At 45.9% G+C, this 14406-nt stretch overlaps 1 protein-coding gene across 29 annotated transcripts in view; it reads right to left on the reverse strand.

Annotated features, from left to right (window-relative positions):
* The window catches only part of PTK2 (protein tyrosine kinase 2), a 188933-nt gene that overhangs the window by 38946 nt on the left and 135581 nt on the right, over window positions 1–14406 (reverse strand). For all 29 annotated transcript variants that reach the window (XM_065895471.1, XM_065895468.1, XM_065895490.1 and 26 more), the window contains 2 exons: window positions 14235–14324; window positions 11475–11679 (listed from right to left, as the gene is read on the reverse strand). In XM_065895471.1, coding sequence (XP_065751543.1) covers window positions 11475–11679; window positions 14235–14324 — 295 coding nt within the window. The remainder of the gene's footprint in view (window positions 1–11474; window positions 11680–14234; window positions 14325–14406) is intronic.

The raw sequence follows: 14406 nt of genomic DNA on the forward strand, positions 1-14406 counted from the left end.
CTTTCCACGCCCCCAGAACTAGCACAGACCCCGGACCACATTCTGCCTTAGTGATGACAGGAGAGTGAAGCCACCATCAGCCGAGCACGTGCACTGGCTGGTGAGGAAGACCAGTCACCACCTCCCCGTGCCTCACAGGGGACGGGTGCAGGCTGCCGGGAGGGTGGCCGCTGGGAGCAGGGGTTCAGACAGACCCCTGGCCTGAGAGAGGGCTGCCTCCGATTAGGGCCTTTTCAGCGCCCCGCTCTCAATCACCTGGCCTCAAAACAAGTAACAGACTCCAAGTCAGAATTTCCAAAAATTGTGTAGTTTTAAACAAATGAAAAGTCCATAACAATCAGGAAAAAAAATCAAGTAAAAAAAATCGTCCTTATTTCTAACTTCTTCAAATCATTAAAATAAAGGCAAGCTATGAGAAGGCCAAGCGTGACAGGTTCTTTAAAGCAATGGAACTTAATTTTAAATAGGTCTCACGAAGGCAATTTATTTCACATGGGCTGTTTTGTGAACTGGGCCACCCTGACCTGAAGGTTACTGCTCCCCGCAAACACCTCCACATAGGTCACGGGAGGGCCCTTGCATAAGGAGACCCTCTTGGCCTCCACCTGCCCTGACCCTCCGCCCGCACTCACTGTTCTCTGACCCACTGATTCACTGTCTGAAGCCTCCCTCTCGGCCCTTCATCACCTGCTACCACTGAACACGGAACGCAGGGGTAACCGGGAAGCGAGTTCCTCAGTATCATACCAAAAACTAACATGTCAAAACGCTTCGGAGAAAGCATAACTTGCTGCTCACAGTAGTGCAGAACATAAATAACTCCTGAAGTATCTGTTTTTACGATGGGAAGGCTCTTCCATAGATGGAGTAAGAGTGCCCATGGAGACAGTTCTGAACTTTCCTCTTTACAGCTGCTGAGGAACCCAGAGCAAAACAGTGGAATGTGCAGAGTGTCAAGGAGGTCAAATTTAAACATATTTTCCCAAAGTCCAACTATTTTTAGTAGCAATACATTCTGTTTGAAAGCTTTTAGCTGCCTAATGTGAACTGGCAATGAGCCCTCATGCTTCTTCCTGGGGTGGTGGTTTCTAAGTCTCAAACTCACCAGAGAAAAAACTATAAGAGCTCATAAGACTTTTCATTTAACAAACGTTAGAACATGTAAGAATCATTCTTTGTTTATCCACGAGCCCCATCTAGGAAGAGAACTGGGAAGAGGGGAAAGGAGTATTTATTTAACGTTAGTTTTATTTTTTATCACTACTTCCCTCACTTTAGGAGAAAAAGTCATCAAAGTAATCAATTCACACAGTAAAGGACAAAAAAACTTGCAAGCACATGTTGACTTTTCTCGGCCTGTGGCACTCCCTGTGAAACCTGGTCTCCCGGGCTCCACAAGCTGGTATGGAGAGGTCTCATTAAATTTCCGTTCTGGAGCAACAAGATGTGATTTTACTTCTAAGGTATTTTCATGGAGAGCAATAAAGTGGTCTAATAGCGTCTTCGTTTCCAGTACCAAGCTAAGATTCGGAATAAAGTCTCCAACACAGACAAGATTTAGAGTAGACAGGGGCGATCAGTCCAAGTAGGTGACCAGCTGTTCCCGCTGTCCCAGCAGAAAGGGCACCAGCTATGAGCAGCACCTTCTGAGCTGGGCAGCTGGGCCCATTTCAACTTGTGTCCTCCTTCATAAATGAGAACGATACTGCCTGTCCTATCCACTGTTAGGATGGAGAAATAAAGTAGGTGAAAAAACCCAGTAAGACTTTTAAGTAAATGCTATCTAGTTCTGTACTTTTACCTGCCTTATTTTTTTTAAATGTATTTCATTTCTGTAGCATTTTTTCCTGAGAATGATTATAGTAATACTATCCTTCTCTTTGAAACTACATTTCTTCTATGCTTGAAAAACTTTTTTAAAAAAAGACTGGACTTTGATCACCTAAACATAATAATTTTATGATGACATCACAAAATTTGCTTTGGACAGAAAATCAGTCTGGATTCATAGCTACTTAGGCTAATTTGAAAAACATCCAGAGAAAGAGCAGCAAGAAACTGGATGAACAAAAAAGCCACGAGGGAAATGGCTTGTTCTGGCAAGTTCATGGGAATGCCAACTTTGAAACACGATCTCCTCTAAGTACCCAACATCGCCTCACCACAAAGGAATGGAGCTGACCCTTCAACAACCCCCCTTGGTATCTTTACAGAAAACAAGGCTTGAGACAAAGCTGGGACAGCACCTCTGCAGTGGGCAGTGACCAGTGTTGCAGCACACGCCTCCCTCCTTCTTCTCTTATAAACACGCACAGCAGACCGAACATCTCACTTCACCAATACAACAAAACTGCATCTCTCTTTACTTATTACATATCTCAAACTGCAGGAAATAACGCACTTTTGTTTGGTTATGGTGTTACACATCTCAAAATTATTTGAAAAGTGATTTCTACTAAAATCTTACTTTAGAACCTCTTTGACCTCTTTGTATTTCTGGCAAGTTCGAGAAGCTCCTATTTGACCAATCCTCTTGCAGACAGCAACTACGGACTAGGACAGAAGAAACAGCCCTGTGACAGCACAAAGCAGTTAGGCTCTGGAGGAAGCTGCCACTGGGAGGAAAGGAATGGCACTGGGTGGGTCCCCAGTTTAATGGCCACTAGCCAGAAAGCCAGCCCCAGTCTTACTGGTTTGAAGAGCCAGAGGACTGAATTTGGGTCACCACAGCTGGTGGAAAGTGAGAGGGGAAATCCCAGGAAGAAGAAAGCTATGGAGGGGTACCTCAAATTCTGAGTGTAAATTCTGCCTGAATCACTAGCTGACCCCTGTACTGTGCACATACAGGGCAGGCTCCAGGCAGCCCAGCTGAGGCTGAACTTAGCTGAATCGGGATTCGAGCTCACAGAATGGAGGGAGTTTGCAATGTGAGACCTGCCAAGTTAGCTGCCTGCTAAAACCAACCAACCAACCAACCAACCAACCAACCAACCACTCTTCAGAGGAATAATACTGAATCCAGAGTTTCTGTAACCTATCAGTCACAATGTCCACGACATAATCTAAAATCACTTGATGTACAAATAAACATTAAAATGTAATCCATTTTCAAGAGGAAAAGAAATCTAAAGGAAGCTGACTCCAACGGTGACTCAGAAGTTGTAATTAGCAAGCAAGGACTTTGAAGAGCTATTATTATATTCAAAGACATAAAGGAAAATTTGGTCATAGTTAATGAAAAGATAGGAAACACCAGCAGAGAAACTGAAGGTATAAAAAAGAGCCAAATGAAAATTCCTAATGAAAAGTAAAATATCTGAAATAAAATCTCCACAGGATTGGACGATCAGTGGGATGGAGATGAGAGAAGAGTCAGGAAAATTGAAGATAAATCAATAAAAATTATCCAATCTGAAGAACTTATAGAAAAAAGACTGGGGGAAAACAGAAAAAGAACAGAGCCCCTGGAACCTGAAGGACACTATCAAAAGATTTAACATACATGGAACTGGTGTTTTAGAAGAGAGAAAATGGAGCAGAAAAAATATCTGAAGAAATAATGGTCAAGGACATACATTTACAGATTCAAGAGGTTCAGTGAAGACCAAATATGATCAATACAACAAAAACCACACGCAAGCACATCCTCGTTATAAACTGCTGAAAACCAAAGATAAAATCATGGAAGAAGCCAGAAAAAATGACACTTTACATACAGAAGAGTAATAATTTAAAAGGCCAGTGACTTCTCATTAGAAATAACAGAGGCCAGAAGGTAACGAAAGAAAGCTTTAAGGTGCTGAAAGAAAGAAAGAAAAAAAAGAAAAAGAAAAATGCTGTCAACTCAGAGTTCTATATCCAGTGTAATGAAGTTCAATTCATTTTCAGATTAAAAAAAAAAAAAACAACCAAAACTAATCAACAGGCCCACATCACAAGAAATGTTAAAGAAGTTCTTCAGACAGATGGGAAAACCAAATGGAAGAAAGATCTTTAGGAAAGAATAAAGAGCACTGTATGGGGTTAAATATAAAAGATTTTCCCCTTACTTTCCTCAGAATACTATTAAAAACACAAAGTGTAATCTTATTTTATGAGGTTACTGTCATATATGAATATAATACACACGACATCTAGAACAAAAAGGACTAAGGTGGTGGTAAATGAAGTTTCCACATTTTAAGTGAAATACAATTATTAACTCTTAAGTAGATGGTGCAAAGTTAAAGATGTATAATGTAATACTTGAGGCAATCACTAAAAATATAATGCAAAAGGTATTTCTAAAATGCAAATTTGGGGAGTTGAGAGGAAGAGGTGCAGAAGGTAAGCCAGTGGCTTCTCAGCGCCAAACTCTCTTCACTGAGAACCGACCCGCTGCCACGGGGGCTGCTGCTCCCTCCCATCTAAGCTCAGGTGCCCAGAGACTGGGCTGAGACGGAGCCAGCGCTGCTTCACTCGTTCCCTGCATCCCTGCATCAACCTCGGCGCCATGTCCCTCTGTAACCTGAAGAGGGATGGGCCACCTACAGCCTCTGGTCCTTCACCGTCCAGAGGGGAGGACAGACATTCATGTCTACTCCACTCTTCCCCCATGTTTTCAGGGATAATAACCCTGGAGACAAAATTGAGGGAAGGGGAATGAAGAACAACTAGAGAGAGAAGGAAAATGGTGCCAGAAACAGGACTGAAGGGAAGGAATTACAGCAGCTACCGGATGAGTCTGAGGATTTCACTGTGGGTTCTGAGGGCGACCTTCAAGTAGTAAATATGTGGATTACAGCTGAAGTGTGAACTTCATCTAGTCAAAGTCCTCTCTTACAAATAAGACAAGGGAGGGGAAGTGAGCAGAGCGTGGGGAGGTACAGGGGGTGGAGGCAGCCAGCAACCCATTCAGTGGGGGGCGGCATACGGTGGTAAAGAGACCGAGAAAAGCAGTGGTCCTGGACTTCGGAGAAAAGGGCCCAGGGTCTTGGATCCACCCTTTGTTAGCTGAACAATCTGGGCAAGTCATAGGGTTTTTCTGAGCCTCAAGTTCCTTAAGTGAAAAGGGCAACAATATCTCACCCTTAAGAATTACTGTGAAATCAGTAAGGTAATCACGTGAAAATGACCTGTGAAGCCATGTAAGTATAAAGGACTAATTTTTATGAAATTTAAGTTTAAATCTCACCGGAAATTTGTTTACTTCACATAAAACCAAATTCTGGAGGTGAAGCTAAAGTAGAGATGCACCTGTAAAGGTCTGAACATCTGTGTGCGGGGGGCGGGGGGGGGATCCAATGAAGGACAAGAGCTACCTGCAGGTAAGAAACAGTTATGACATAAATTTTAATGGAAACAATTTAAATTTTACATTAAATTCCCATGAAATTTAGGTTTACTATTTACTTTTTATTACCGGGAAGACTAAGGTCCCAAACCAAACAAACATTTTAAGATTTAAATACAGGGGTAATTGAGAAACAGGTTACTCTTCTAGATGACACCAAGACCCAACAGGACGGCAGTGAGAAGGAAAGTGCCGATACGATGACTAAGGAGGAATTTAGACACCACCTTTGAAAGGAATTTGGGGAGCAGATACAAAACCACTTTAAGAGCACAGCGAGGAAGCACAAGTAACCTCATGTTATTAATCAAATCTAGAGTTTTTAATCTAGAGTTCACATTTTAGGATAAATGAAGAATCAAAAAGGACTCAAAAAAAAAAAAACCTGTACAAGATGTCCATAAGACATCTACAAAATGTCAAAAAGATGTGCCTTGCATTTTGGTATCTGGATAATTATAGCTACCCTTTTTACATTTGAAGAACCAGTTTTTTTTTTTTAAACAGTAACTGATCACTTTCTGTACCTAAGACCTCCAGGTCCCTTGCGGATCTTCAGAAAAAGCTTTGTTTTTACTGCTACTACCAGAGCAGCCACAAGTGTGTGTACCCACCACGAGCATGAAAACTAAATGCATTTTAGATGATTTTATTTAATCCTGAAAACTAGAGGACAGGTAGGATTTGTGATTCTGCTCTCCCAGGGAGGCTAAGTCACTCACCCAAGGTCAACTTAGGTCAAAGAGATTTCTCAACGGCCAGCTTTGTATGATAAAGTTAAGAAGCAAACACGACGATATCAGGTTATAACAACAAGCAAACAACATCCACAACTCCCCCCAGACCCAAGCTGGAGACGAGACAAGGCTACATATTACGGGTACAGGACGAGTACACAGCAGGCAAGTGCGGACGCCGGCCGACGCACACTGGCGTGGCTTGTACCCCTCGAGAGACTCAGCCTCGCCGAAAACTTCCACAACTGCTTGCCACTAACTCTGGGATTACAGAGTGCCACAGCAGCCAAATGCAACACACTCAAGATGTGACAGCAAAACAGCGATAACACGTGGAAACTACGTCACCCATCAAAACCCTTGGGTGGGGGCCTCTGTGCCGAAGCCAGAGACGCTGCCATTCTGTTGGGGGACTTTCTCTGGTTGACACTCAAGCAAATGTAAGAGAACCAGCTGCAGGAATTCCTTGTAACAGTATGGTTTTTTTCCCTTTTCTTTCTTCTTTTTCCTTTTTAACTGAACAATATTAACAACTTGCCCACTAGTCGAAATCGTAATCAGAGCACTTACTAACGTCTAGCCATGGCTCAAACAAAGCGTAGGGCGTGACAGCCGACAGCTTGTGTCCTGGACTCAGGTGAGCTTGCCTTGAATCCCAGCTCTGTGACCCCAGCACTCAACTGCCGAACCTCAGTTTCCGTTTCCCCATTGGTAAACTGATGATGACAATATTACCTACATCTCCCAGGACCGTGAGGATTCAGATGAAATAATGTGTGACAGTTCACGGCACAGGTGTGGCAGCAGAAAGCACTCAGTCAGTGCTGGTTTTCAATGCCGTAATTTCTAAGGTTGACGGCAGAGGATGGAGACTGGCTCCTAGTGAGCATGCTTTTGGTCCAAAGGGCTTCCTAAAGCGCTCAGGGTCAGAGGGCCTTCCAGGCAGACACTAAGTCAGTGATCTTTAGAATAGAAAACCTCAGGTAAATTGTTTACATACCACTTACGTTATGCTTTCTTTCTCTAACCTACCCTTCACATGTGAAAATGGCATGCTTAGAAACAAGGATCGATTTCCAAAGTTTAAAAAAAACTATGGCTGGAGCAACAGGAGCTTTCGTCACTGCTGGAGACACCGCACTGGTGCATCCACTTTGGAAAACAGGCGCTATCAGTACATAAAGCTAAAGCCGCGCCCACCTGCAGACGCCTGAACACGCATCCACCAGACATTCTTGTACACGTGCTCACCCAATGACACTTCTGTTATGTCCCTACAGCAGCAGTCTTGAGAGCCCCAAGATGAAAAGTATCTGAATTTCCACCAATAGTAGAAGGGATAAACTATGGTATATCCACAAATGGGACACATACAGCAACGAGAGTGAAGTCCAACTACCTGAGTAACATGGGTGATCTCAAACTAAACGTTGAGCAAAATAAACCATAAACAAAAAAGTATACACTGCATTACAGCGTTTACATAAAGTTCAAAACCAGGCAGAACCAGGCAGTGGTTACCCCTGGAGGGGGAACGTAATTGGAAAAGGGGCCTCTCGTGGGTCTCTGGGGTGAAGGCAGTGCTGTTTTCTTGTTCTAGATGCTGGTTACAGGAATGGGCCCAATTTGTGAAAATCCAGTGAGCTGTTTGGCAGCTTCTTGGCATGTCTATATGTTCACATCTTTGCATGTCAATAAAAAGTTAGAAAAATACAAAAATTAGGGTACCAAATTTAAATCAATAATTTTATTTATTACCCTCATTTGTCTAAAAGGGATTTAATAAGCCACACGTTAACTTAAAATGTTTCCCTGAGATAAAACTGACAATCTTTTCCTATAATGGCACAAACACCTTAATGACACAGAGCACTGCTGGGAAATGCTATCTTTGAACATAAACTCCAAAGGGGCAAAAATACTCAAGAGGTTTTACTGCGGTCTCCTCGCCACAGTATCTACCAATGAATTAACTGACTAGCTAGGGATTAAATGACTTTTCATTCAAAAAATATTTAGTGCACTCTTATAAACTGTCAGTCACACAGTATGAAATGCTAGAGCTCATGTTATGAGAAATTTCCTATTGAGGAACTTCTCACACTTGCTACTAGGTGGCCAGAGGTTAATCTCATTCTCCTCAATGAGGCACATCTATGAATAAGGACACAGGATGGCAGGAGGGCAGGCCCTGTGGTCACAGAGACCGACCCATCCCCGTACAGCCCTCTGCCTAACAAGAGTCACCGAGAGCCACTTTTCTTAACTTACGATACAGCAGAAACAAGACGTGGTCCAGCCAAAGATGAGTGGAGCCCACAATAAACTGAGTCTATCTGCAGCATTTTCTCTTTAGACAGACATGGAGAATGGGCTTTGGGAACATTTTTAGGGGCCCTGGGGTAAGGGCTATCCAAACTTTATTACTTTGTTAGAATCTTGGATATAATAACCATTTAAAACAACTCAATAAAGAACGTGTTTGATTACTTGTGATACATTGTTACATATAGGTGTCCAAGCAGCTAGTATATTATAAAGTTACATTTTATTTGGCTTATTTGGTAGCCATGTTCTACATGTTCCAAATACAAAGTTAAACTCCATTTCTGACTAATACAAAACAGACAGGACAAACTAATGGTCAATAATCTGTACTAATTGTTCACAAGAAAGCATCTATAAATAGGTACATGATGTTTTTATACATGTGTGTGTATAAAATAATTATATGTAGTTCTAAGCCTTCGCCTGGGACAGTTTTTGGAGCTGCTCCACCTTAATGCAACAGTCCTCCGGCCAGTGTCAGCGTGAGTTTTGTGACAGCTAAGCACGAACTCGGCAGCTGTCTGGTCCTCACTGGGTCCAGCTCCTGGCCTGGGGGTGTGGGCAACACCGAGGTGAGTATGACGATCCCTGTCCTCAAGGAGCTTCAGTCTAGTAGGGGATGAGACGTACTAGACTGTGAGCTCCTCGAGGGCAGGAAAAGTGTTGGGTTCTCTTGCCCAGTGACCAGCACCAGGCCCAGCTACGTGGTGCTCAGTGTTTGTGGAGCTGACTGGACCGGGATGCGGCCATCTGCGGCCCACAGGGCGGGCACGGCCAGAAGAAGCAAGAGTTCTGGACAGCCCACGGGCAGAGCAGGGAAAGAGGCTGAGGAAGACAGTAGGGCTGATTTCAGCAGGTGCAGAGGAGGCCTCCCTGGCGGAGGCGTGTGGTCAGTTTGGCCACAGTGTGAGAAAGGGATGGAAAGACACTGGCCGTAACTCAGGGAGGCTTAAGTGCTACTCTGGAAGCCTCGAACTAACACCGGGGGTGCCAGGAAACCACTGAAAGTTGTCTTGAGCAAGGGAGTTACTCTCCCACTTCGACATGTTTGGTAAGACTGACTGATGAAGTATGCGGGCCGGGGGCAGGGGCGGGGGTGGGGGCAGGGGCGGGGTGGAGAGGAGAGGAGAGCCGGGAGGAGGGAGTGGGTCTGAAGACCCTGAGGTGAGGATGCTCCGGCTGGCCAGCTGGTACAGGCGGGCGAGGAGTTACTGATGGCTCCCAGAGGCAGGTGGAGACAAAGGCCCCACTGTAACCTACACAAGCTGAGGGGCAAGAGGCAGGCAAGAGGAGACAGTAACGGCTTTGCTTCAGGATAAACACGATGTCCTCCAACTGAAGACACAGGTCTGGGACTTGTGGGAAAAGGCAGGACTGAAGCTAAAGACAGACGGAGGTGGGGAGCGAAGCCACAGGAACAGTTAAGACAACCAACCAAGGAGAAGTACTGAGCGGAGGGGAGGAGGCTGCGGAGAGAAGCCAGCGGATACCCAGAGTAAGGGGGAAGAACGCGCTGGGGAGGCGGGCAGGTGGAACTGGTATCAGAGAGGGGGTTTCATGGACAGAATCTATCAGATTCTGAGGAAAGGTCAAGGAGGAACAAAAAACTGTATGAGCAAAACATGAAATGAAGCATGGTCGAAAACCAGCTCCAACAGGGACAGCAGGTATAACTAAGCTGCATGAGAATTAAGAACATGGAGAGCTCCAGCCTGAAGAAAGCTGTCTTGAAAGACCTGAGGGGCCGGCCGTCACGCGCGAGGCCCCGGAAGCGGGCCCGGAGGGGGAGCGTCAGGGGTGTCACCGTGCGGCCAACGGTGCCGACCCCCACCTCCTCGGCCGGACTTCAGACACCGGGGGCAGGACTGTGTTTTGCTCACTGCTGGGCTCACAGAACCTAGCTTAGAACAAAGGAGACACTTAGCAAAACAGCTGCTGACTGGACGAATCTCTCCCACTTCTCACTAAGGCCCTGCTCCTTCCTGGAAACATTCTCTTTGGAGGAAACTTGTCAGCCGGGCAGGTGGCGCTGCCGGAGGGGAGGTGAAGCTGAGAGGGTTCAAGCGTTGGGGGATAGGGGTGGGCTAGAGGAGCTGCCGGGGGCTTTTGGACCCTGACATTTGGTAATTTTTATGAAAAATGACGAGAATATAGCAAATAACAAAACTCAAATAAAATGAGGGGAGTACTCCAAACATGAAACAGCACGTTAAACCATGGCGTTGGCTGGTTGGTTATGTATTATACTACAACATCTTGTTGATTCAAGTATTAAGTCTCAATCTAGACTTCAGTTCGACAAGTGTTTACTGAGCACTGACCAGGTGCTGGTCCTAAGCTCTGCCCCAGGCCTCCAGAAATGAGCAAGATGGGATGAGGGCCACCTGTCGAGGCCTCTGAGTCTGGCCAGTATCAGGTCAGCTCTGCGCAGACGCTGTGGGGGGGCCCAACACAGTAGGAAGTCCGTGTGTTCCTGCCAGGGGACTGGGGGCTGCTGGAGGTTTGGGTCTAATGGCGTCTGGCACGAAGTAGGAGTCACAAGACGGCAGCTGAACAGGTAACGTGGATGCTGAGCTATAACAACAGAGCGCTGAAGAGGTGCCATAGGAGGGGCTATCTCTTTGGGGGTGGGGCAGATGAGGCAGGCTTCCTGTAGGAGGCAACCCTGAGCTGGGCTCCAAAGACTGAAGAGAAGCGCCCTGCAGACAAGCGGGGGAAGGCAGAGGCACCGGGTGCCTCTGGAGCAGAGGAAGGGGTGGTGTGAGGTGAGAACTGGGGAGTGGGCGGGGACTAGACCACGCTGAGCCTGTGGGCTGTGCCACGTTGGTCAGCAGTCAGGGCAGAGACACCTGATCACAATTTGAAGTTTATTAAGACCTGAAGACATAATCTTCTTAAGGCTCTAACAATGTATAAATAAATACAAATCCATAAAGAAGTAATTACGTTTGCCCAAGAAGCAGGTTTGCCTCAGACGTACTGATAAAAGGACCTGCCAGGGAGAAGCAGCGGAGGCCTGCCCGCCCCGGCCCCGGCCCCGGCCCCGGCCCCGGCCCCAGCCCCGCCCCCCACCCTACCTGAGCTGAGCTTTGAGCTCAGTGAAGCGGGGCCGCCGGCTGGGGTCGTAGGCCCAGCACTTGGTCATGAGGCTGTAGAGGGTGGGAGGGCAGTTCGGAGGCATGGGCAACCTCTCCCCGTTCTCAATGCGACCAATCACATCATTGTTCTTCACGCCTTGAAAGGGCTTCACACCATGCATCAGTATCTCCCACATACACACACCTGTGAGGCGGGGACGAAAACACAAGGGTAAACTTAGCAGCAGGAGTGCGATTCCCACGTTTCAGGAATAGCTTCATAGTTCGTACGAGAGAACCTCCGGTGTGATTACGGGCACATCAGCCAAATAAAGCCGCATTCAGTCAGCTCTGTTATCAAATAAGGACAGGAATACTAATTTAGTATGATGCGAATAATGAAGCAGTATTATCAAGAAAAAACCCATTACTTTTCTAAGAGGTTTATTTCTCCAAAAAATTCTCCATTAGAAAATGGCCCACCAGCTACAGTGGTATTTCATAGCATAGTTTAGTGAACCAATTCAAAAAAAAGCTGAATGCATTTTAGATTTCCCTCCTCTTTAGTCCAACCTGCTTATCATCGCAGCAGCTGGCGTGAAGCCTAACAGAGAAAACCCTGCAACTTAAGTCTTATGCTTTCAGAAGACTCAGATTCCTCTACAGGTTCCCATCACGTGGCACTCTGGCCACTCAGACCTGCACCTGAACACGCTCCTTCGTGACCTGGCTCGTGCTGAACTCTAGATGCGATGCCTTTCATTTTCTTCCCCACCAGTTCTCTTCTTCCAGGTCCCTTTGTGAGTTTCCTGTGCTGCCTGCCCTGCCCCCTGGGAAGCTCCCGTCTAACCCACCGCAAGCGTGCCCCATACACCGGGTCCTGGGCGCAGAGGGGCTGTGACTGTCTTTCTGTATCTTCAGCACCTAAGATGCTGTGTGCCTCAGAGGAGGAAGGCATATACCATTATGCCATTATATCACATTAATGTGAGTCAGATCTGAAATTAGCCAAAAGTCCAACAACTTCAAAGTAAAGAGTATATGACAAAAATAATGCCTTAGTTCTGCTTTTCTCACCAGAAATTATGACAACATCATTAGTAATAACAACACTGGGTATCATTTCTTGAGACCTTCATATGTCTCTGGCACCTTTCCTTGAAGTTTACACTATCTTTAATTCTCACACCTTACATTTCTTTAAAAACTGTATTTTATCAAATCTGAGGTGCCACTGATTATAAGAGACACTATTATTTTATATTACCAAAAAGGGGGGGATATACTGCCCACTAAGTTGTAATGTGATCCTTTGTTACCTCTTAGAATTATTTTATTCTTACCAAAGAGCGGTTTTAAACTCATTCGGACAAGAAAGTAGCACCAATATGAACAAAGCAGTCTACATGAGTGTAGGCGAGGACCCACATGACTAACACACCCCCGACTAACACCAACTGTGAAATGCCACTGATGTGTGACAAATCCTACTTCCAGAAGTGTGAAAAAAAAAGGCATCTTAGACTCTTTGAAATGTGAAATCCTCTTGAGAGGACAAGTAACCTGCTCTATGGGTCACAAAGCTGACAGGTGAGGTCTTGGGATCTGAAGCCAATTGGACTCCAGCGCCTTCTCCAATCATGTCACGCCACTTCCTGTTTTACTGAATTCCTTCCTTTACCTAATATCAGTTAGGGCACTAAACGGTTACCGAAAGTCAACAGCAAGGAAGCAGAAGAAAAAATGAGAACACGTACTTCATGTATATAAAGTTATTTTTACTTATAGGAAAAGGAAGGTGCATAAACTTAACAGGGCATCTCCTGGGAAGCAGTTTAAAATCCGGCATAGAAAATATGCACACAGGACTATTCACAAGATCTACACGTGAGTGTCTCGACACAGAGAGGAAGTGCTGGGAAAGCAGAGGAAGGGAGTCTATGCCTGGACGGCACACCTGCTACATGGGGCTTCATGGCAGAGCGGATATTTCAGGTGAATGAAGAAACTCTTTCCAACCTCTTCCTGAAGGTTAAAAAGAGTTTCAACCGGAGGAGAAGGTGTCAGGATGAGGTGTACAGAAAGAAGGAGTAACACCAGGAAAGTGGAGCGGGGATGGAGTGTCATCCACACCAAAAAGGTGAGTGACTTAAAAATCCGGATAAGGTAGTAGAAGCAAGTACTGCAGAGTGAACGACAGCCACACCCTCGCTCCACTGGGGGCTCTGCGCGAACACAGCGCAGGAGGACGACGACAGGGACGGACCTGGAGCAGGAAGGAGGGGACACAGTGGACACCAGAGCAGCAGCAGCTACAGAACACGAAGGGTCACGCCTCCAAGACCTGAGACAAGTCAGGAAGGGGTCAGATTCCAGAACAGAGATGAAGGGCAATCTTAGACATGCTGGATCTGGGGGCCATCGCAGAACTGCACGGACAGGTTAACCATTTACGTCACTCACATAAAAGGAATGTCTGAGGCCGTGGAGACAGGAGAGAAGGGAGGACACAGCACCTCCCTGAGAGGGAGGCAGGCGGAGTGAGAAGGGGCTAGGGGGAGGACCTTGGGCCCTGCGGGCCACGCCTGGGCGCACGGCACACGCCCACGTCTGAGGAACGGGGGAGGGTGCTGGCGAGCAGTGATGGAGGCCAGGCAAGGGAAGGCAAACCAACCTACAGACTCTGACAACACACAGAGCTCAGTCCTCTCAGAGAATATGTGAACTGTAATTCTAACACGGAAGTTTTCAAATACTCACCAAACATCCATACGTCACTAGCTGAGGTAAAACGGCGAAAATTGATTGACTCTGGAGCCATCCATTTAATAGGCAATTTTCCTTTGGAAGCTAGAAGATTAATTTTAGAAAGTAAAACTTCCCTGTCACCTGCTCAGGAATCTAACAGTTAGAGCTAGCTGAGATTTTTAGT

This window comes from Phocoena phocoena, chromosome 17 (assembly GCF_963924675.1).
Source record: "Phocoena phocoena chromosome 17, mPhoPho1.1, whole genome shotgun sequence".
Classification (NCBI taxonomy): Eukaryota; Metazoa; Chordata; class Mammalia; order Artiodactyla; family Phocoenidae; genus Phocoena; species Phocoena phocoena.